The sequence below is a fragment of the Anthonomus grandis genome, chromosome 5 (genome assembly GCF_022605725.1).
Source record: "Anthonomus grandis grandis chromosome 5, icAntGran1.3, whole genome shotgun sequence".
NCBI classification, from domain to species: domain Eukaryota; kingdom Metazoa; phylum Arthropoda; class Insecta; order Coleoptera; family Curculionidae; genus Anthonomus; species Anthonomus grandis.
The window spans coordinates 26801265-26825511 of record NC_065550.1 but is presented as its reverse complement, the minus strand read 5'-3'; the positions used below and the strand labels follow the sequence as shown (position 1 = coordinate 26825511).

General features: G+C 30.8%; 3 protein-coding genes across 3 annotated transcripts; 1 reads left to right on the top strand and 2 right to left on the bottom strand.

Moving 5' to 3' along the window:
- Positions 1-759: 759 nt before the first annotated feature.
- On the bottom strand, positions 760-6791 carry LOC126736255 (protein KRI1 homolog). Its single transcript, XM_050440524.1, has 9 exons — positions 6577-6791; positions 3032-3338; positions 2685-2978; positions 2463-2619; positions 2222-2411; positions 2004-2165; positions 1874-1950; positions 1558-1821; positions 760-1508 (listed from the first exon to the last, which is right to left on the bottom strand). The coding sequence occupies exons 1-9, from the start codon at positions 6692-6694 to the stop codon at positions 831-833; spliced, it is 2247 nt and encodes a 748-aa protein (XP_050296481.1). The 5' UTR covers positions 6695-6791; the 3' UTR covers positions 760-830.
- A 272-nt stretch (positions 6792-7063) lies between these two features.
- LOC126736256 (protein C1orf43 homolog) lies at positions 7064-15651 on the top strand. The gene is made up of 4 exons (XM_050440526.1): positions 7064-7397; positions 7453-7615; positions 11189-11408; positions 14894-15651. Exons 1-4 carry the CDS (start codon positions 7200-7202, stop codon positions 15084-15086), a joined length of 774 nt encoding a protein of 257 aa, XP_050296483.1. The 5' UTR covers positions 7064-7199; the 3' UTR covers positions 15087-15651.
- LOC126736254 (uncharacterized) lies at positions 15195-24228 on the bottom strand. The gene is made up of 14 exons (XM_050440523.1): positions 23878-24228; positions 21390-21575; positions 21178-21337; positions 20843-21125; positions 20223-20786; positions 19971-20172; positions 17869-18072; positions 17567-17814; positions 17031-17239; positions 16737-16976; positions 16373-16627; positions 16010-16209; positions 15664-15955; positions 15195-15371 (listed from the first exon to the last, which is right to left on the bottom strand). Exons 1-14 carry the CDS (start codon positions 24132-24134, stop codon positions 15201-15203), a joined length of 3471 nt encoding a protein of 1156 aa, XP_050296480.1. The 5' UTR covers positions 24135-24228; the 3' UTR covers positions 15195-15200.
- Between the last annotated feature and the right edge of the window lie 19 nt (positions 24229-24247).

The following is a 24247-nucleotide window of genomic DNA, read 5'->3' as shown; positions in this document are numbered from 1 at the left end:
GTGGTTGTATATTCCCGCCTAGATAGTCATAATATATTTTTTTTAAACTTTATAATATATCAAATCTTAGACTTTTTAAATTCAAATTGTTAATTGGATCTCCATTCTTTGTGATTTGAATAATGTTGTTTTCTATTTTTTTTATTGAACTCTTCGCTGTAATTTTAATTAAGATACTTCTTTAATTTTTATCACGCTAGTTGTCTTTAACCCATTTACTGTGTGCGTATGTGGTTCAGTAGAGTAGCTAATACAGCTAGACTGCGCCACTTATGTATACTTAGTTAATAAATTGATTTGTAAATAATGTTTGTAACTTTTGGTAATATAAGACATTATTATCATACTTTAAAGAATCGGGTATATATATAATTTTGATATTAGATCAGCATCTTTTTATAGCAGCTATGGTTTAGAATCTTTACAAGTATTTAATGGATTAATTAATGACGCTTCGTCTTTGGAACTTTTACCTTTTAACGTCCCAAGTTTATCAAACAACCGACAAATTTATATATTATACAAGGTTTACCTTGGTATAATATATGTAGATGTAAATTTGTATAATATAAAAGCAGAATAATATTGACAATAGAATAGACATATTTGTACCAATAATTCTATTTATTAACTTATTGTTAAATGTATTTTCTGTTTGTGTTTTGGTTATCCGTTTTTTATATTTGTAATTGAATGTATTCAATGTAGTAATTCTATTAAGTAAATAAAAAAATAAACATATTTTTAATAAAAACACAATTTTTGACTTATAAAATATATTTTTTTAAAACAATTAACTATACTTTACACTTAACAAACAATATTTTAACTTAGCTTTTCTGTTTCTTATCTTTATTGCCGTACTTTAATTTATTTTTGAATTTCTTAGGATTTAATCCGAAAGCTGACAACCTGGCATCTGATAATCCAATATCCACTTTCTTTTTAATTTTTTTGTTTTTATCTTGTTTGGTTCCTTCTGAATTCGCTCGTTTTCGTTTTTTGTTTTTGTTATTCTGCTGGCTAGTAGCTTTGTTGTCAATATTTTCGGTAGGAGCAGTCTTTACTTCCACAGTAGACTCATTATTAACAACTTCATTTTCACCTACTTTTTTCTTAGTTTTCTTCTTCTTCTTCTTCCTTTTCTTTTTTTCTTCTTTTGCAACAGCACTTTTCTCTTCAACTTTTTGCGGCTGACCATCACTTTCCACCAAGGTTTCGCTAGACTTTATTTCTTCTTTTTTCATCTCGACATTATCACTTTTACTTCCACTACTAGTCTCACTTTTGACAAATGTTTCACCATGCTTCGAAGGCGTTTCGACGTTTTGCTCTTGATCTGGTTCCTCAGAGAACAAGCTGGGCAACAACTTCTTTTTTAAAGCAATATTATTAGCCTTCTTGGAATACGCTATTTGATCGTATCTTTCGATGTTTTCGGGCCTGCGTTGTACCGTTTTTTTTAATGAACACCACCGATTTAGTTCCTTATCTTTTGCTAATAAAATCTAAAAAATCTAATTATTTATTTCATTTAATTATCATAATAAAACTTACTTCTTCCACACTTAATCCAAAGTCATTTGGCACCACCTCCCTATATTTAAATCTACAAGGGATGTCTCCAATTATATCTTCACAGTCCAACTTATAATATTCATCAAAGTATTTTTCATAATTTTTGTCATTTGGATCGATTTTCGGTTTTGGTTTGCTAAGTGCTTCAGCCACTTTTGATTTTCTTCTTCGCTTCTTTTTGCCTTTGGAGTTTTCGATTAATTCTTGTTTTAATGATGTTGAGGGGTCATAATCAGCATCCATCTGAAAACACATTGGGTTTATTACAAAGACTAATTATTACTTTAGGACTTACATTAAAGTTTTCATCTTCACAATGTGGCCCTGATGCATCATCAAAGTTTTCATTACCATCCCAGTGATCCCAGTTTTCTGTAACAAATGTGTATAATATATTTTTTTTAAATCATGCATGTCATACCAACCAATTTCCAATTCCTCATCAATGTCAGGAAACTCAGGTTTCTGGTCAGTCTCGGGTCCTTCATAAAAGTCATCATTGAAAAGTGCTTGCATTCTTTTATCATGTGCTTCTGGATCAAAATCACCATCAATGTCATCTTCAGCGAATGCCACATCAGTTGCTCCTAAAAGAATTACAATTATCAAAATTACATAATAAATTACTGGATTGTTGGTTAACCTGTAACTTCTTTGAGTTTCTCAATTTTCTCTTCTATCTCCTTCCTTTTTAGCTCTTGCATGTGTTTAATTTCAGTCATTTTTTCTTCTTTTTCCTTTTTCTTTCTCTCCTTTGTTTCAGCCCTCTTAATTTTCCTTTTATCATCTGTTTTTCTTAAAGAATGTTCTACTGTTCGGGGATACCGTTTAATCTAAAAAATAAACCATTAAAAAAATAGTTAAGACAATGTCTAAGTCGTTACAAATTCTTGATCAGGCTCTTCAAACCTGAAATTGTATTTGTGTTCAAATTCTTCTTGTTTTTCAATCTCAGCCTCATCACCTGATAAACTGTTATCAGAATCATGGATTATTTCATCATACGTTGGCACATAGTTTTCATCATCCTTATCTAAGTACCTATATAATTTAAAAAATTAACAAAAAATTAATATTGATCATTATAGAGTCTAATAATACACCACCTTTTACTTAAAATATAATCTCTCAAAAACTTTTCTCCATTATCTAACTTAGGGTCAGTCCAAAACTCTTTTAAAGGTTTCAGTTCAGACTGAATTTCATTGTCAGCAATCTCATCCTTTTGTCCTGACAACCATTTTAAATATTCTGATTCATCTTTATTCTCTTCCTCCTTAGTTTTCTTTCTCAGCTGAAGCAAACCACCTGTTTCGTCTTCCTCTTCATCATCAATTCTTGATCCCAGTTGAATTAGTTCCTTCTTAAGTTCTTCCTGTTCTTTAACATAAGTTTTTGGTCTACAAAAGAAAAACAATTCTCAATAATTTTTAATAACAACAATAAAACTTACTTTGGTTTATCTCCATCCTCGTCCTCACTTAAAACTCCACCAGTTTCCAACAGTAGTTTCCTTTCATAATCTTTCAGGTACATAGGTTGTTCTTTCACCTTTTTTTCCTTTTTAATGTTCTCAGTTGTATCTTTGAAAAAACTCACATTGTTATCATAGATTTTGGGATCTTTTTTCTTTAAATAAGAAAGTGTTTTGAAAAACTCTTTTTCGACTTCTTCTGTAAGCTCTGCAGCATCTTCATCATCATCTGAGGAACTAGATGATTCATTGGAGTCCAGTACTGTGTCACCATATTTTGTTTTAACTACAATCAATTGAATTTTTTTTAGTATTTATAGGGATTTTTGATGATCGCAGCAAAAAAAATGACTGTGAGGAAGATAATGGTGGCTAAGCCAAGGAAACTGGAATAAAAATTAATTTTTTATAATCCAGTATAAGATGGTTATTTTTAGGACTAATTATAAATCCTTAAGGTTGATTACTTATCAATAAGTGAAGTAGAAGACTTTTATAGCTTATGGGTACCTGAAGCCATTGAACACTTTGCACCTTTCAAATGCTTTAAAAGCTCAAACTTTCTTACATATTTTACTGTCAAGCTTAGGCAGGGCAAGTTTTCTGAACTAAGATGTTTATGTAAGAGAGTAATTGATACAGACTATAACATCTATTTAAGTTGCACTGTAAACAATGTGTTAGTAATCCACAAAATGTTTGTAAGTATATTAATGGAAATTGTAAAAACTTTTATTTCCTGGATTGCATGTTTTTTGAAGAGAAAAAGGTAGATGGTCAAACAATTTTTAATTCATTCGCAGACTTTTTTCAAGCAGTGTACTTGCCGGAGAATAGCGATATTGTTATACCTGATTACAACTGTGAACCTAACTGTGATTAGAGAGTTAACCATATTCAGCTAATATATATACTTGATCAAATCTTTCATTGTAAAAAAAAATCTTGTAGTGGTCCAGATAACATTCCAGAATTGTTACTGTATAATTTGATATGTCCTATTAGCTAACCACTCTGGATGGGTGGATCATCAAGTTGATGCTCTTCATACCAATTTCTCCAAGGAATTTGATATATAGTTGACCACAGACTGTTGATACCAAATTAAAATCTGGACACTCTCTAAAAACCTATTACCATAACTGAAAAGTTTTCTCATTGAATACAAATGGACAATTTTGTTCAAAAAATATAGAGGTATAGACAGCGAGTTGCAGTTAATGGAACTGTGTGAGATCTTGGGGTAATTTCTGACCAAAAACTTTCATTTAAAGACCAGTAGGTACTTAGCTATAATATAGATTTTAAAGCTCTATAGATGCTTATTTTTATATTTAGATCACACAAATATTTTTAAATTTAGATAATTGTACAGGAAAAATTTATATTCTATGGACTGTGGCTTAAGAATAATGTTTAAATTCAAATAGGAGATGTCTAACTTTCCTGACACTGCCACTCTCTAGGATACTTTAAGAGTGGAAATAACTTTTATTCTTTTTATTTCAACTAAATATTGTAACAAGCCAGTTAACATTATTTATTACATTATTAATTCGCTTTTCTTATGATATTCTATAAAAATTGAAGTAAAATCAGGACAGGTAATATTCAGAACTACTTTAAAAGCTCAAACTTTCCTACATATATTACTATCAAGCTTAGGCAGGGCAAGTTTTCTGAACTAAGATGTTTATGTAAGAGAATAATTGATACAGACTATAACATCTATTTAAGAAACATTAATTTAAAACTGGAGTTTGGCTGCATTATATGGAACCCGCTCTATCAGAATCATGTTGGTCTCCTTGAATCTGTTCAGAGTAGATTGCGAAGTTTTTGGCCGTCAGGCAGGATGGCATATATCCGATAAGAGGGTTTGATCATCGGCAACTATTGGAACGCTTCAATCTACATCCATTACATCTCAGAAGAATGATCTTCTCTGTAAAATTCCTGCATGGGTTACTGAATGGATTCATTGATAGTCCTGTACTTCTTTCTGGTGTACATTTCATGGTGCCTAGGCTTAATGCTAGACATCCCCTAACATTCTTTCTGCCAAGGCCTCATACTAACATCCTGTTGAAATCGCCACTACATACAATATGCACTATATTTTATCGGATCTGTCACATGTGCGATATAAATTTCTTTCCGGTTCATGTGATTGTCGATATCTTGGTGGATCATTACTCTTGGGATTAAGACCCATGTGTTTAAGTTATAGTTAGTAGGTATATTGCAGTTAATTTAATTTAATTTTGTTGAATATGTGATTATCTTGTTAAACTTTTATAATTGGGTTTTTATATCATACTAATAGTTATTTGTTCTAATTTTTTGGATAACTTTTGAGATTGTGACTTTACTTTACTTTTTTTCTTTTCTTTTCATTCTTTTAGGTTTGTTTGTGTGTTTTTTTCAAACTATATTTTTCATTGTTTTGCAACTATTTCCTGTTATTGGGCAAGTTGCCTGTTGGAAATAAAGGCTTATTATTATTAAGTTGCACTGTAAACAATGTGTTAGTAATCCACAAAATGTTTGTAAGTATATTAATAAAAATGGTAAAAACTTTTACTTCCTGGATTGTATGTTTTTTGAAGAGAAAAAGGTAGATGGCCAAACAATTTTTAATTCATTCGCTGACTTTTTTCAAGCAGTGTACTTGCCAGAGAATAGCAATCTTGTTACAACTGTGAACCTAACTGTGATTAGAGATTTAACCATATTCAGCTAATATATATATATATATATACTTGATCAAATCTTTCATTGTAAAAAAAAATCTAGTAGTGGTCCAGATAACATTCCAGAATTGTTACTGTATAATTTGATATGTCCTATTAGCTAACCACTCTGGATGGGTGGGTCATCAAGTTGATGCTCTTATACCAATTTCTCAAGTAATTTGATATAAAGTTGACCACAGACTGTTGATACCAAATTAAAATTTGGACACTCTCTAAAAACCAGACGAAACAGATGTAAATAGCTTCGTGCGGAGCTATTTACATCTGTGCGGAGCTATTTACATCTGGGCCTATTATCATAACTGAAAAGTTTTCTCATTGAATACAAAGGGACAAAATTGGACAATTTTGTTCAAAAAATATAGAGGTAGACAGCCAGTTGCAGTTGATGGAACTGTGTGAGATCTTGGGGTAATTTCTGACCAAAAACATTAATTTAAAGACCAGTGGGTACTTAGCTATAATAGGTGTAAATTTTAAAGCTCTATAGATGCCTATTTTTATATTTAGATCACATACATATTTTTAAATTTAGATAATTGTACAGGAAAAATGTATATTCTATGGACTGTGGTTTAAGAATAAATATTTAAATTCAAATAGGAGATGTCTAATTTTCCTGACACTGCCACTCACTTTCCTGATACTTTGAGAGTGGAAATAACAAACCAGTTTAACGTTATTTATTACATTATTAATTCGCTTCTCTTATGATATTCTATATAAATTGAAGTAAAATCAGTACAATTAATATTTAGAACTACTTACGTTTGTTTAATTCTTCTTTCTTTCTCCAGTTATCGTAATTTTTCGCGTATTCATTCTCAGTTTTAATTTCCGACTCAGAATCCGATTCTTCGGCAAACAAGGCGCCAGCTCTTGGCATTTTAAGGGCGAAAATATAATAAATTTAACATGAAAAACTGGAAAATTGTTTTAATTTTTACAGCAAGCATGCCAAACACGAAAAGAAAAACAATAAAGTGTGGTTAGGTTTCTAGACAGTTTTGACATTTTTCACGGATCGGCTCCTGTTAGGTATGTGGTCATAAAAATAATATTTAATGACACATTTTTTTCATTATTTCCATTATTATTGCTAGTGAATATTTGCGAAATTAATATAAAAATATTTAAATAGAAAAATATGTACCAAGACTGATTAAAATGAACTGTGAACTGATAATTTTTAAACCACGTTTGCTATACGGTAAACACACCCGCTATAAACAGCTGATTTTTAACATAGGCTGTCACTGTAATTTTCTCTCGCTTTGTTTACGTCTTTCGACCAAAACAATTTAAAAAACATTAAGTCCGATATCGTCGAGAGCCACTTTAACGAGCTGATAAAAATATTTAATCGTTCCCACGACCCGAATTAACCATCCATGAGTGCGAAAGCAGAGAAGCTGACCAACCCGAAAAACATGTCCGAGGAACTGAATGGGGTGGCCGTAGTTATAATTATAGGTTTAGGGGTCCTCACTGTAATACTGCTAGTTCTTTTTGCTAAAAGGCAAATTATGAGGTTCACTTTGAGGTCTAGAAGAGGCCCGCATGTTCCTATAGGCCATGACGCACCGAAGGTATTTGACTAAAGATCCCTTTGTCTTAAAGGTTTTCATTTGAATGCTTTTTTAGGCCCTCAAGAGGGAAATTGAACGAAGGCTTGATTTAATACCTCGGATAGTTTGTGAGCCAAAGTTAATAAATAACACTGATCCTCGATATATTCTTTATCCGGGGCAGCAGATACCTGCTCACTATTATAGACTTAAAGCAGTAGATGATGTGAAACTACTTGGTAAATATAAATTATGTTTTTTTATTTAACATATTTTCTGACTCCATCTAATCAAAGAGTAAATTTTAATTTTGTTGTTAAGTCCCATTTTAATCTATAAATAGAATTAACTTAGGATATTGAGTTTGAAGGAAAAGAAGTTTTAGTCAAAAAGTCAGTCACTGAAGTTATGAAATAGGGCATCAGTGAATCAGTCAGTCCAATTAATTTGGTTTCAATGTTTAGATGGTTTTTTTTTTATATAGACACCCCAATTTTTAAGAAAATACAGGATGTGCATGTTGTAAGGTCAAATTCAACCTTTAAATGACCTTGAGAAATAGTCTCAACAATTTATCTATCCGACAAGTTCTGCTTAAAGCTTCGACTGACCTTGACACATATATATATATTTTAAAATTACATCACTTCAAATCTTGTAAGAAAACTAGAGAGAAAAAGTTGAGTTATTTGATTAAAAAATCATTGGATGTTGGAGATTTTATGACAAAAGTAGAACATAGAGACAGCCTCGGAGATAGCCTATATAAGGGATGGAAGTTATTAAAAATAATGAGACAAAAAGGGAATTTTGCGATTTATCCAAGGCATTTGATTGTGTAGATCATGGAATACTGCTGTCTAAGCTCAATGATTATGGCTTTAGAGGTGTGGCATTGTAATGGCTGGAATCCTATCCGTCTAATTGTACCCAAAGAGTTACAGTATCTGGATGTTTATCCGATTCCAGATTCCTTAAAACTGGAGTACCTCAGGGTTCAGTGTTAGGACCACTATTATTTTTGCTCTATATAAATGATTTGGGCTCATTAAAACTGCAGGGCAAAGTGGTTCAGTTTGCTGATGATACCACCATTTTATGGAATCATAGAGATTCTGATAATGTTAGAGCCCAGATTTTTAAGGATCTTAAGATTTTATCGGAGTGGTGTGCTGCAAACAGGCTTGTATTTAATGTGGGCAAAACCTTTATTATGGGATTTAAGTGTGACGTTCAGGGCCTTATGTTTAGTGAAAACTCCCCCTTGCAAAACAAAGAAAGCTGTAAGTTCCTTGGTATTACCATTGATGGTCGCCTTCGCTTCGAAGATCATATCGTAAATCTTGCATCAAAATTATCCTCTGGATGCTTTGCAGTAAGAATGGTGGGGCATGACCTGGGAGGGGTAGTTGCACGTTCAGTGTACTTTTCTCTTATTGAGTCCCACCTTCGTTATGGCTTGCCTTTTTGGGGTTTAAGCAACAAGGGATTATTCAACATAAATTTTGTGATTCAAAAAAAGGCAGTTAGACAGACTATATTATTAGACCTATGTTTCGCTGGGTTAAGAGATTCTTGTAAACCTCTCTTTATATCTCAAAAAATCCTAACTCTTTTTTCTCTTTTTATCTTAGAAACAGCTACTCTTATTCATAAATGTCCTAAACCTCCCTCTAACACTGGTCATATGACTCGCCAGGTTAACGATTTTCCCTTACCAATCCCTACATCCTCCCTCACCAAGAACTCACTTATATACCTTAGCAAAAAAATTTACAACCATGTTCCTCTATGTATCAGACAAATTTTAGAAGTTAAGAGATTCAAAAAGGAATTAAAATCCCTTTTATTATCCAGGGCATATTATAGCCTTGACGATTTTTTTAATGATACCTTTTAACCTGTGCTCTGACATCATTTTAGTGTTTTAGTTTTGTTTCCTCTTAAATAATTTAATTTACTTCTTCTAAATCCTGTTTTATTGACAGCTTTACTTTTTTTTTTATGAAATTTATCAAAAAGATTTTTTTTTATCTCAATCTGTTTTGTTATGATTAATTTTGGTAATGTGTGTAAATTTTATGGTAAAGTGTTTTAGATGTTATGTTTGTTTGAAATTTGAAATTTAAAGTGAATTGTACACAAGATTTTGTTGTCTTACGTAATATAGCACATTTTCTTTCTTTCTTTCTTAAATTACCTAATAATGAGGTGAAGAACATGACAAAACAATTAAAGAGAAAATATGTAGAAATAAAATTAAGTGAAGTCCAAGTCAAAATATGCTTTATTATCTAAAGAATATATTCTCATCGACAAAGCATTTTAATTATTTATAGTAAAAACTTCCGGAATTACATACAACAAAAGATTAATTCATCAAATACATACAAACTACATGTTACTCTAGTCATTCCCTTAAAATATGTATAAAGTAAAAAGTTCACTCATTTGGTTTCAAAATATAAAATGTCAGTTAATACACATATAAAACCCCACTGCAAAAAAAATGCATACACAAAGCCACTACATAATAACCAATAAATACTTTTCAATATCATAATAAGCTCTTTCAATCAATATCTTCTTTACATGCATCTTGAATTTTTTTTTATTTGTTAGTGATCTTAGTGCAACAGATAAGATAGAAATGAAAAGTATAATTACACATCTCATAAGAAACTTTTTCAAAACTAACTGTAAATTCGACCCATAGCAATACAGGTTTCAAAAAAACAGCAGCACTTTGAAAGCAATATCGGATTTACTGGAGCATGTGTTAGGGGAACTGCATAAAAATAGATATGTCATAGCAATGTTTATTGACCTACAAAAGGGTCAATAAAATCAATCATTTACACTGCGAAAAGACTTCTTCAGGCTCACCAAAAACAGGAATCACTATACTCAAATAAATAACTGAAGAATTAATAAAAAATGTTTTAGTGTCATTGTGGCTCTAAGCTCTGATCTCTATAATACTTACTTTACATACAAAATTTAAAATATTTGGGACTAAAAGTGAGATCTTTTGTATTTGCTGTTGATACAGTACTAGTGTTATTTGCAACTAATTTAAAAGAACTCGAAAAACTGTCAAATGACTCTTTATTACTAGGTGTGCTTTTATAAATTAGTGATAAAAATTTGTTCCTCAATAATGTAAGACTTGAAGAATTTATATTACCTCATATAAGATACTTAATATCGTGCTGGGGAAATCTACCGAACATTCAATCAAATAAACTATAAGGATCACAAAATAAAGCAACAAAAACTATTTTTAAATTAAAGTACTTTACTCCAACTGAAAAGGTGCTTAAAATAACAAAACTATGGGACCTAAAAGATTAGGACTTTTAAATAAATTAAATTCATTTACTCTGAAAGTCACAAAAACCTAAAAACAAACCTAAGCTTAAACCAGGTTAAAAACTATCATTTGTACAATGTAAGAGGTGCAAACGATCCAAAATAAATACTCAAGGAAATTACAAGGACAAAAATTACCTTTATATGGCAGTATTAAGAGTTACAATAATAGTTCATCAAGACAGTAGTGCAAGAACAGTAAAACAACTTTATCATAAATTTAGTGTAAGTTACAGAAAACTGGTTAAAATTGCATTTGAATTTTAATATTTATTTTCTTCTATAAAACCTATGCTCTGGTACCAGTGATATTCACTGTTTTAGAGTCAGTTATCAATAAATAAATTAAAAAAAATATATATTACTTACCTACTTCATTAGTTACATATTTTTTTGGTTCTGCGAACTACCCATAAAAATGATTTATAATATTCCCATAGAAAATGAAATAACAAGGCAAGACTCGTGCCTATTCAGGCACCCCAGTGAAAATTTAAGGGCTTATCTATTGACCACCCTAGCAGCTCCCTTAAATGGCCAAGGGTTGAGGCTTATTCATCAATTTTGTGACTTGTATGAGCATGCCCGACATGATCCCAGCCATTTTGGTGATGAGGAGTACCAGCAATATAATCGGTTACTATTAAAGCTTGTTGATGCGTAAGTAATTCTCATATCATTTCTATTTATTACATATTGCATTTATAATTTACAATTAGTGCATCTATAGTAATAAATATATTTTTTAAAGACGTATATAATGTTTTGTGTGAAATATTGGGACAACGTATTTACTGTATTAAGTCAAAGAATTCCGTTCAGTCCAACGTTCTGGTATAAGATTTTCGAAAAAGAGTGAAACGAGGTCTCAAAATCTACAGCATTAAAGTTTAATTTTCTGGTGACATATGTTTCGCCCTAATAGGGCATTATCAGAGGTACAATTAACATTGAAAAATGAAAAAATACACAATATTTTACTTATTACAACAACTAAACAAACACAAAACATTGGATCTATATATACCCATTTAGAAAATATAAATTTCCAGTCTGGTTTAATTCTGATATCATAAAAAATATCAAACTAGAGAATTTAATTCGAAAAAAACTCAAGAAATACAGAACTCATTATTATGAAAGTCAGTTTAAAATAGTTCGAAGCAATATTAAAGAACAAATTAGGATTGCTTTTTTAGAATTTTCTTGAACAGCTGAAAATCGAATTAATGTAGACTCCTCCGATTTTTGGAACTATGTGCAGAATAAGAAAGGAATTTCGCGTATTCCCAGAGTAATGCTGTTTCAGGATCGTACAATAAAAGATCCACAGCAAATTGTTGATGCATTTGGAACTTTCTTTCAAAGCGTATATATTGAGTCGGACCCATCTAGTATTAATGTTGGTATTGAATCGAGCCAGACTATTAACAACTCTCTAAATTGCTCTTATAATTTTTCGGAAGATGAAATTGTCACCGCCTCTAATAAACTAAAAAGTAAGTTGACCTCCGGTACCGATGGACTACCAAGTCTTGTCGTTAAAGATTGTATTCACGTTTTGTCAGGTCCTATTGCCCACATATTTAATCTTATCTTGTCTTCAACAGTATTTCCCGATAAATGGAAGACTATATCCTCGATACTCAAAAATGGACCGAAGAACGACATTCAAAATAACAGAGCTATATCGATCTTATGTAATTTCTCCAAACTTTTTGAAATAGTTCTTTATAATAGAATATATGCCCATGTCAAATTAGACATAGCACCTAATCAATTTTGTTTCATCAAAAATCGCTCCTGTACAGTAAACCTGGCTTGCCTAAATGAGTATTTGTGTCAGCATTTGGATAATAGAGGTCAGGTTGATGTAATATTCCTTGACTTCTGCAAAGCTTTTGACCAAGTTGACCACCTTATAAGCTAAAATTTTTTGGTTTTTCTACGGATTTAGTTGCTTTAATAAAATCTCACTTATGAGGTCGTAAACAGTTTGTTGAATATGAAGGCTTTAAGTCTCCTATATATGAAGTGTGCTCGGGAGTTCCGCAAGGATCTAATTTGGGCCCGCTTCTCTTTTTATTATTTATAAACGATCTTGCCAAACTACTGTCTTGTCATAGTTTACTGTTTGCGGATGATATAAAATTGTTCACAAAAATAAATACTGAAGACGATTGCGAATTCCTTCAGGTAAATCTTAATAAAGTAGAGAATTGGTGCAATGTCAATAGACTATATTTAAATGTTAATAAATGCTCTATTCTCTCATTTTCTAGAAAACTGTTGCCAATCAATTTTGACTATAGAGCAAATAATGTTGTGTTAGCCAGAGTGGATGAGGCGATTGATCTGGGAATTACTTATGATGCAAAATTAAGTTTAGCCAAGCATGTAGCAAAAATAGTTTCTAACTGACACTTTGAAAATATTAATACTTTAAAACTACTTTTCTTCACTTACATACGCTCAAAAATAGAATACGGATCTCTAATTTGGTACCTGATAGATGATATTGAGCGCATTCAGCGCAAGTTAATGAAGTATCTCTGGTTTAGAGAGGAAGGTGTCTTTCCAGCCAGAGGTTTGGATAGTCAATTATACTTAAATAAATTTAATATTATACCCTTAGCAAAAAGAAGAGAAATTCTTTCCATAAAATTCTTATATAACCTTATTCATAACAAGATTGACTGTCCCACCCTTTAGGCTGGTTTAAATTTTCGGCTACCAAGAATAAACTCTAGGCATTTTAGATTATTTTATGTAAATCCCCTATTAATATAATGTGTCAGAATTATATTAATAATAATTTACATGAACGGTTCGATATTTTTGTTGACAGTTTAAGGTCCATTATAGAAGGTATAAAGTAAATAGGTGATGCAGAGTCTTTCTAGTATGTATATAGATAGTCTGTTTAACTACATAGAATGTTAAGCATTTTGATTTTTCATTTTTATGCATATTTTGGTAATTTTTTGTATTCTTTCCTATAATTGGGTTACAAACCTGTTGGAAATAAATGCCTTTTTTTTTTTTAGAAGTACATTACGCGATCAAAATTCTTAAAATAGGAACACGAGTTGACTAGTTTAAGGTACATTGTGTCAAAGCTATGTAGTAATTTACACTCTTACAAGGACTGGGATCATTTATGAAAGATAGTTCCTGTGGTTTATGGAAGATGTAGTCACGGTCAGTTGAGATAATGGGCTAATGTTAAAAATAACATGGTTTTGCCCTTTAATCTTATCATTAACACAAGTAAAGTCAAGACTTTTATTGTCTTATTAATCTTCATCGTCTCCAAAAGTCCTCTCAAACTCAGCACTACAGACAACGTCATACAGTTCAATTCTAATTCTACAACCCATAAATTTCTTATTTTCAGCTCTTTATTTTACCCTTTATTTAATATTCCCTTGTCAAGGAAAGCACTTAATAAGGAACTGCATTAAACCAATTGCCTATAGAATGTACTACAGACTTGTTAACACATTAACAAAAAATTAAACTGATGCTGTAGATTTTGAGATCTTGTTTCATTCGGTAATGATTCTCTTTCTTATCAATATTTGTATCTTCATAAGATCATTCTCAAGACATTAAATATAAGCTTCTATTGTTAACTTAAATACATAATTTTCAATAATTATTAAAAAAAACAGTATTATTATATAGAACACATCATTTTAAGAAACTTGATCTTAGTAGATATTTGAGTAAATTTAACGTCAGGTGTATATAAAAATATTGATTCCCAGAGATATTCATAGGCCAAGTAAAAAAATTACGTGTGAATTTATATTTTTTTTATATAAAAATTATATCCAAACCAATAGAGAATATTCAGTAACTTCTTTTCACACAAAAAAATTATAAATTTTTCTGTATTTTTGAGGTTTCAAGAGAGTGGAACAAATTATTTCTACAAGAAATCTGTATATCATTATCATAAGCTCCACCTTATAAAATAATAGCATAGGGCAAAAATTCCATATAGTATAGTGAACTGAGATTGTTAAGAATGATGCATATTCTCCCAAAACTTCTAAAAACGATAGAAAATGGACTGTATAATAAAAATAATTACAGTCTAATTAACACATGACGATGATTCTTAGATTTTCGTTTTTTAGTGCCAAAATGTTAAAGTCATACAACAGCAGAAAGTCATCGCCAAACAGGACTCCTCAAAAACGTCTGTTAGTAGAAAAAAATAAGAACTTCAACTCAAATTATTCGACTGAAGAAGAGATTTTAAGCGTGACTGACTCCAGGCCAACAACTCTTTCAGTTCCTTTATCATCTGACAATGAAACCTCAGTTTAAAATTAAGTAATATTCATATTTCACTGTACTGAACCTATTTATAAATAATTTTAAGAGTAAAACTGACATAGAGTTATAGGAACGATAGGATTATGAAAATAACTGAAGCAGATTTCAAGAATCTATATTAGACGTGTGTACTTCACAATCAAAATATTTCAACCATGCGGAACTTTTTGAAAAATCTTCTTGGTGTCTCAAAGCACATAAGGCCCAACCAAAAATACGCTTATAGTTCTCTGGTACACTTTCTGAGCAATTCATATGGTGCAGCCATTCTAGGATCTAAAAACAATTTTCCTGGTTAATTGTAAAATAGATGTGGTGGTTTATAGGTAAATTGGTCAAGTGCATCTTTATAATAGGTAGAAAGGGTTTTTAATATAGTTTTCTGTAGCACTTGACCAATTTACCCACAAAACCCCACATCTAATCTAAAAATAATAGTTTTAAGTAGAAATAATGTAAATATGTGTTTCTGTGATCTTATTTAGCCGTTTTTTAGAATAGTTTGCTAGTAAAAATAGTTCTAAGTATAACTTCAAATAAAAAAATGTTAAATTAATGTTTTGTTTACCTGTCCAGTGCCAAGACTCCACATAGGTTCATCTAACAAGAAACAAAGTGCAGCCGGCAAGAAATATTTAATTTCGTCGATTCCATATTTGGGTAAAGTAACGTAAAGTCCTGAAAAGTATACTACGGCTATCGCCAGAATATCACAGTAATATTTAATCTCAAATAAGTCACATCTATCAGCTACTTTCGCCTGAATTTCACCGAACAGGTCGGTAAGCCACAAGGGCGATTTGTCGTGAGCGGAATGTTCGATTAATGGAGAAGTGAAATCATCAAAATATAAAGAGATTCTAAAAAAAATATTACAAGATTTTGGCTTTTGAATTGCATAAAAATGTACTTACTGTATGTTATTCTTGCAAGCACATGAAATTATATCATTTAACCACACTAATGGGTATTCCAAAGTTGAATACCTTGAAACATGAGATATTATTTTAGTAACTTTAATGAACTCTGCTTCATTAAATTGTTCGTTAAACTTGCATATCGTTTTTAGGCCTTTGGGTGATAAGGGGATGCAGTGAAGGAGTAATGGAAATGCCTAAAATGGAAATTAATATAACTAGTGGCTCTAGCTACATAATTCATTGGTGACCAATTAGTATTTTAACATTCATCCCTTAACTGTTTGAGAAGCTTTTAATTGTTTAGCATTGTAATTGTTTCGATATTTGTCCGGATCGTTTTCATCCCCAAAGACTTACCTCAGAATCCATACTGACAACAAACAGAATCTCTGTTACAACTTCTTCAATAATATTTTTATTAACATCTTGTATCTCAATCCCAGTTAAAACATCTTTTAAGAAATGTAAACATTTTTCAAAACCATCACGTTCTTTCTCGAAGTTCTTTAGGCAAAAATCCAATGTCGATTGCAAAAACGGTTTTAGCGTAACAGGCTGGATGCTATTGGCCAAACATTTTAAGTTTCTGTACACGTGAAGGGCGTTTTCGGTCTGAAATTTATCGCAGTTTTAATAACGAGTTAAGTCCAAAAGATAGTCGAGGAGAAGCCAATCAACTATTGTGATCCCTGTAGGCAAATATAAGAAAATAACTATGTACCTTAGGGTTAGCGGTTACAGCAACAATATAATTTTCTATAAGTCTTCTGGCTGAACCTGATAAAATTGCTTGATGCGACGCCATGTCCAGACAAAACGGCTCGAATTCTTCAACGTGTATAATTTCTTGCAGAAAACACCAATCTAGTGGTGGAAGTGGTTTTGAATATTTTAAACTTAATATTTTCAGACAGTCCAGGTAAAGTTCTCTCATGCTAGAATTTTTGCCTTCAGATAAAACCTTAGAAAAAATATTTGTATTAAGATGTAATGCCAGTATAAGCTACTGCATTACCTTGATAACGTTATGTTTTACATGTTCACCTAAAGCCCTTACAACACTATGAGAAGGCAGACTTCCGTAGTTTTCAGGTTCTCTTTGGGATTTTAACTGGTAAACGTATTTAAGGTAATTATTGATTTCTGTTGTAACTAGGTTTATCAGAAAACTTCTAGCCGCTCCCTTGTACTTGTGTGTGCATAGGAATTTGAGCCAAACTTTACCTAATATAAAAAAATCGAATTAATAAAAAGTAGCTGCATTATTTGCGAATAGGCAACGAATTGACAAACGTACGAGATATGACCATCATGCAAATAATACAGCTGCTCAAAAATTAAGTTGTATCCTTTTTTTAAGGATATTATTAAAAAAAGAACGTACAAATCCAAGAAATTTTCTATAAAGAAAAACAAGAGTATTGGATGTCAAACTACGAAACTACAATATTTTTTACAGATTATACAATTGTGTGAATTTTTAGTTTGTATTAAATAAATTATTTATTATCAGGAAGATTGTAGAAAATTAATAAAACTAACTATACAAACCTTGTACAACTCTTTGATCACCCACAGCACTAAGTTTACCACTACCTTCTTCCAAATAAATCTCGGGAATATGTAGGCAAATGAGACCAAAGTCAAACTTTGAGAGGGCATCCAATGCCGACTCTACTATAATTTCAGTATGACTTTCCACGACATAGTTCCATAAAGTTTTTATTACATCGTCGTTTAATTCATCATATGATTGGGTGTAATGTAGATTAGGAATTTCACTGACTAGTCCACACAAACTGTAATAATACAAGTAAAATTTACATTTGGCAAGTATTATTTAGATGTTATACCTTTTAATAACAGGAGGTCTTATGTCGTTTTTAAATTTCGGAGCAAGTGTGGCCCATGTAGTAATCATATCAATAGTCTCGGCTTTACATAGGTTTCTGATGCCATCGAGGGCTATGGAAGTGGGTACTGCTCCATTAGGATCGGTACATTCGTTAAGGATTTTTGAGAGATGCGCTACCAGATCTTTTCCGTATAGTTCCGGTCTGAAAAAACATATTCAATTGATGAAATATCATTCCTGTTTAATGACTGACTTTGTTCGCAACGATTTTATTAAGATATATATAAACAAATTATATAATGTTTTGTGTATAAAAGATTTTAAACCTTTCCATATTTTATGAAGATATATGGTAATGCTATTACGTACAACTTATGGTTGTTATGGAAGTGCTCCTAACAGTACATTTTCAGAAAGTCGTATACGATAGTCTATAATTTACACTTCAATACGCCCTTTAAGGAACTTAAAGACTCTCCAATAAAAAAATTAGACGAATAAATAAATGCTGGATCAGGCAGTTCTGGTTAACTTCTCTAATAACTTGGCTTCCAGGGATCCGATTTCCTTGATTTTTATTCTAGAAGGTGCTTGAAAGCTTTCTGGAAATTTTAATGCTAAAACCTCGAAAATTCATGGATTAGAATAATTAATATAATTATAATAATTTTTTAAACAGGTTTTTGTATACGATGTTTTCAATGGTCAATATATCAGACATCCCTGCATAAATTTTATCATAACTCTGCTCCTAATGCTTCGATTTACTTCATTTTTGAGGTCTAAGATATTTCTTTGTCACGTTTTACTGAAGAAATAATGCAAATCAATGCAGCAGAAGAATATTTATCCCAATTTCTGCAAATAAGGTTTTCTTTCAAATTTATACACTTTGGGGTAAATAGTCTCATAACTTCGCTTCTAAATGCTTTGATTTACTTCATCTTTGCGTTCTAAGATAGTTTAACCTCTTTTCACGTTTTCCTAAAGAAATTCAGAAAATCCATGCAGCAGAAGAGTTTTTATTCAGATTTTTGAAAATCAGGTTTCTTTTATACACTCTTGGATAAATCGTCTCATAGCTTTGCTTCTAATGCTTAGATTTACTTCATTTTTGCTTTCTAAGATACTCTAACCTCTATTTCACGTTATTCTAAAGAAATCAGGAAAATCCATGCATTTAAAATAATTATGTTTGATCTTTTTGCGACTCTTATTAGAAAATAATCCTTCAATGTGTTGATAGAATCAGCCTTCTCTGATTTCTGAATTTGTTCAGTAAATTGTGTTGTAACTGGATTTCTATTTCCTAGTCGTATTTTAACTTTGGTGTTTATCATAATTAAAAGTAAAATGAAACACGAAGTTTCGGTCTCAAGAAAAGTTTTTAAGTTTTGTATTGCATTTTAACATTAATAAAAATATACTATTTTGTATAATTAGTTGATATATTAAATATTTCAAGCATTTCCTTTAAGTGACTTCAAAAACCAAAAAGAAAAACCGGGAAGAAACTAAAAATGAAATTCTTTAAAAGACTTAGACACAGATGTCTCCATATTCCATAAGCTATGAGGAATTAAGAACTTGAATATCAGGAAGAAACTGAAAGTAATTTCAAATGTCTGAAATAAAATTTTAAATTGGTGCAAAACTACAAACTACTACCTTTGATACAGCTTCAAGAGCATATAATAAATCAAAAACGTATTCAACTGCTTGGAATATATCAAAAATTAGATTACGTTTGAAAGACAAGGTAAAAACTCACGGTCACGTTTTTATCCTCAAAAAACACTCCATTAAGGTGTAAAAAATGAAAATATTTTTTAAGTGGCTATACTAAGTTCTATTCGAAAATATCTGCTAATAAATAAAAGTATAAGAAACCCGTTTTTACATGAAATTGGTGTATAAGAAATGATCCCTCTTTGACTTAAAACCCTTTTAAGAATATTCTTATAGTTTAAGAAAAATCAATAAAGAATAGTGAAAATTAGCAAAAAATCAAAAGCGTCCTATAGGCGTTAAAAACACCTAAAAAGCTTTAAAATCCAAATTTGTATTGTATGCGTAATAAATCAAAAATTTCATATTTACCGTTTTTCACACAATTTCATAAAGACATAGGATTTAACAACATTTCTTTCAAGCAAATCATGCTTATCCAAAGTAACATTTTGGACTGCAAGCATTTCCAAAGACGAGTAGCATTTATTTTCAATTTCCCATGTATCATACATGAGTTTCAAGGCCACATTTGCTAATACCGGTGACTGAGTTGCAATGGCCTTGATTGTGGCTAAAAAATAATTTTTACTATAAAATATGTCTTATTGCAAATTATCTTACCTAAAACCTTTGGTACGTTTTCCTTGACTCTGGCCATTTGGGGTAAAACTTTCAATAATTGAAAATGTAGCCTGTTATCTTGACTATTTGAGAGCAAATACAAAACAGTTGTCAAAGCCACTGGTAACAGCTCCAAATAATGAGTGGAGCACTTTACTACCATTGCTAAAATTTCCAATTTACCCTCGATATCCAAGTTTGGATTTAACAACAACCCACAGAGAAGTTGAAAGCAATTTTTTAAGAAATGCAGCGGTGCTTTGCTGAGGATAAAAATAAACTTAGAAATATCTTTTGTGCATTCCATTTTAATGCCCAACTGCAAGCACAAAAATATCTCTGGATTGCAAAACGCTAAATAATTAAATTTGTTAATGTTAAGTCTTGAGGCAAATATTTCAGGCCTTTTTCTACATACATGTGGCTCAAGTTTTAGTATTTCTCTTGCTATTTTAAGTGCTTCTTGAGTTAACATGCAAGGACCTGCTAGCCAGTTAAGTATTGTTGATTTTAATGTGAAATAGCTGTAAGAGGCACATACATTTTGTTGAGCAAAGTAATAGCCTAAAAAAATATTTTAACGTAATATACACGTGAATTAGTTATTGAGAATGACTTACAAAGATTAAAAAGTTCCTCTAAATATAAAGGAGAACACACTAAAACAGATTTTGACAACAGTAGCAGGCATAAGTTATGATGGCAAAATGAGACATTTGGCAATAGTGTTAGCACTGTTTTTATAAGAATCCTGCAATCCTGGTTATTTAATATCATGTTATGTATTACTAAAATTTGCAGTAATATCATATATTCTAAATGTTTATAGTCTAAATTATTCCTGTGTGATTGAAGAAATTCGGTAAGCAAAAAACCTGTGAGCTTGGAATGTCTTCTTTGTACCTAAGTTATTAGATATTGGTATATGAGGGTTTAATTATATTACATACTATACCTGAATAAAGCTGCATAGTTTAAAAACAACATCACTTTTGTTATCCAGATCATTTTGAACTAGAAAGCTCCACAATTTCTGTTTAAGTAAGCTTAACTCAGTTTTAACAGCAGGGCTGCATATGCAATACATATATAAAGGTTCATACAAAATATTAAGCCTAAAATAAATACAGTTTACAGTAACATCAAAGTTAACAATATATTTTTTACCTGTTGTCTTCAAGAACACTTTGTACGATTTCATTATAAATGCATACCTGTAGGTCTGTGTGTGAATCTGCTTGCAAAGCTTTAATTATGGGATGTTGTGCCACTTCAAATTTTGTGATTGCAGCATGGACTTTGAATTGTACATGTAAAAGATTCATTATAATTTTTGTTAAGGACGCTGTATTGCTAAAAAAACGGATTTTAGAGATATTAACTAAATGATTATAAGGAAATATTAGTTCCACTTTAAATATTTATTGTTATGAAAAAAATTCACTGTCAAGGGGATCAGACTTTTGTAGGAAGACTTGCTGATTGGTGTAGGGATAATAAGCTTAGTCTGAATATACCATAGGAGCAAGTGCTGTTTTTTATTAGCTTTTATAAGGGGATCAGAAAACATACTACTTCTTATTATATTAAGAGAGAACAGTTGGAATATATATCCAACGTAAGAAAATTTGAGAGTAATTTTTCAAGAGAATCACTCTTTCAATGAGCATCTTAATGAAATTACTGTTAAATCATCAAAAATGCTTGGCTTTTTGGCAGGCATTGTAAAAAAGGTTTAATGGGGTAATATAAGGGGTGTCTATTGCTCGCTGGATAATTCTTAGCTAGAATATGCGTCCATAGCTTAGTCACCATATCAGGCAGTACACAACTTGTCAGTGAAAAGAGTTCAGCATAAATTTCTAAGATTTTGCACATTCGAGTTGGGTTTGTTTGTTGCCGATCATGATTATGCATTAACTAAGAGTAGTTTGAACCTGGTTACTTTTGAACATGACGGAATATGTCAGGTATGATGTTTGTACAGATAAGCTATTGTAGCAGTTTGTTGGAGTGCATAAACTTAGATTTACCAACTAGGATTAAAAGTTACTGTAAACTCAATAGTTGCAACATTAAAGTGTTTGGTCTGCTGTTGAATTTATTTAAGAAACAATCGGTCAATTTTGTTATTTAGTTTTATTCATTAAACCTTTTAGATTTATTTTTTGGTTTATATATTATATATTTTTGGTTTACTCCTTTCTTTGTTACACTGGTTTCTTCTGGGCTAGCTGTTATTGCCGGTTTTCTCTTGGTCTCAGGAGAAATTCTCCTATTACGAGGTTGTCCACACTTGTCCACTGAATTTTTCCTTGAACTTTGAATGTTTTTTAACTATGTATTCTTGAATTGTATCAAGTTTGCAGTCAGAGTGCAGATCAACATTCCTTATGAAGAAAGGTGCTTGAAGCTTTCTGATGTTGGTCTTTGTGGTATTCCAGAAAATGTTTGAGGCGTAAAGCAGTTTAGGATGTAGAACCTGTTTATAGACCATTAATTTATTAGTCAAAGAGAGTTTACTGCTCCTGCAGAGAAAGGAGTAGAGCACATGAAAGGTTCCATTGCATGAATTAATTTGCTTTATAATGTGCATTTTAAAGTTATTCTTTTTGTCGAAATATACTCCTAGGTACTTTATCTCATCTTTCCAGGGGACCAGCGTGCCCGAAATTGCCAAATTTGGGATGTTGCGGTCATGGTTTACTACTTATGGTACCTACTCTTCTTGGATAACTTTAAGTTAGCTTGTAAATTATTGCTATTATATTTCTAAATTAAGTATGGCATATCCCATCATTAATAAATAAATAATTTTTTTCCTATATGAGGAAATTGTTGCAAAAAAATAATTAATTACATGTAAATATAAGAAATATATCTTATACATTTCTTATATTACTAATAATCTCTTACATTTCTTATATAGTAAATATAAGAAATGTAAGAGATTTTTGGGTATTTGTTAATCACCTTAAAATTAATTTAGTTAATTTTGATTGATTAGTACAGGTATTATTGCTAATAATTCAATGAGACTTTTATAGCCTACTGTTTATATTATCATGTAACTAAAGCCCAATAGTTGTGAACTAAGTATCTAATATACACACGAAAAAAAAATTAAAGCTTAACTATACTAAGTGTTTATTCTGTTAGTTTTGATTATTCTATTACATAATTGATTACTTTAAAGTAAATATGTTATTGTTTTATGTATGAAGATTATACTTTAGCCTTATTTACATACAAAATAACATGTTTTTGTGGCTTTAGATTTAACTTATTCAGCTTTTAAATACAATTAGTAAGTAATTAAAATTAGTAGTAATTCAATGAGACTTTTATAACCTACTGTTTATATTATCATGTAACTAAAGCCCAATAGTTGTGAATTAAGTATCTAATATACACACGAAAAAAAAATTAAAGCTTAACTAAACTAAGTGTTTATTCTGTTAGTTTTGATTATTCTATTACATAATTGATTACTTTAAAGTAAATATATTATTGTTTTATGTATGAAGAATATACTTTAGCCTTATTTATATACAAAATAACATGTTTTTGTGGCTCTAGATTTTATTTATTCAGCTTTTTAAACACTATTAGTAAGTTTTAATGAGAAGACAAACAATGAATCTCTAATATTTACCGTGCAGTAGATATGCTAGTAACAAGGTCTGCCAGGACCTGATCTATATTAAACACTTTATTTGCCACTAATTTTATGATAGCCAATCTAGCAGTAGTACTTATTAAATTACTTCCATTTAAACATTTCTGTTTTAAATAATTATATTCTTGTTTTCCATCTGTTTTGGTTTTAAGGGTATTTTCAACCAGCCGGGAAAATACTTGGGAAACTAACACTGGGTTATTGTCGTTAAGTTGCTTATCTAGAACTTCCATTTCAGGAAAAGAGGGATTTAATACAAATTTGATTCAAAATGTTCAGTAATTTAATTAAAAAAGGTTTTTTCTACTTTAAAAAAAAACGTAAACAAAAAACATAACCTAAGATA

Bases quoted from the DNA above. Each gene is read 5' to 3' on its own strand.
- LOC126736255 (XM_050440524.1), bottom strand. From the start codon at position 6,694: ATGCCAAGAGCTGGCGCCTTGTTTGCCGAAGAATCGGATTCTGAGTCG. The intron at 2,166-2,221 runs GTTAACCAACAA...TAATTCTTTTAG, and splicing joins GAAACTCAAAGAAGTTACAG to GAGCAACTGATGTGGCATTC. The intron at 1,951-2,003 runs GTTGGTATGACA...CATTTGTTACAG, and splicing joins TGATGAGGAATTGGAAATTG to AAAACTGGGATCACTGGGAT.
- LOC126736254 (XM_050440523.1), bottom strand. From the start codon at position 24,134: ATGGAAGTTCTAGATAAGCAACTTAACGACAATAACCCAGTGTTAGTT. The intron at 20,173-20,222 runs GTAAGATAATTT...ATTATTTTTTAG, and splicing joins AAACGTACCAAAGGTTTTAG to CCACAATCAAGGCCATTGCA. The intron at 15,956-16,009 runs GTAAGTACATTT...TATTTTTTTTAG, and splicing joins GCTTGCAAGAATAACATACA to AATCTCTTTATATTTTGATG.
- LOC126736256 (XM_050440526.1), top strand. From the start codon at position 7,200: ATGAGTGCGAAAGCAGAGAAGCTGACCAACCCGAAAAACATGTCCGAG. The intron at 7,398-7,452 runs GTATTTGACTAA...ATGCTTTTTTAG, and splicing joins TAGGCCATGACGCACCGAAG to GCCCTCAAGAGGGAAATTGA. The intron at 11,409-14,893 runs GTAAGTAATTCT...TTCGTTTTTTAG, and splicing joins CTATTAAAGCTTGTTGATGC to TGCCAAAATGTTAAAGTCAT.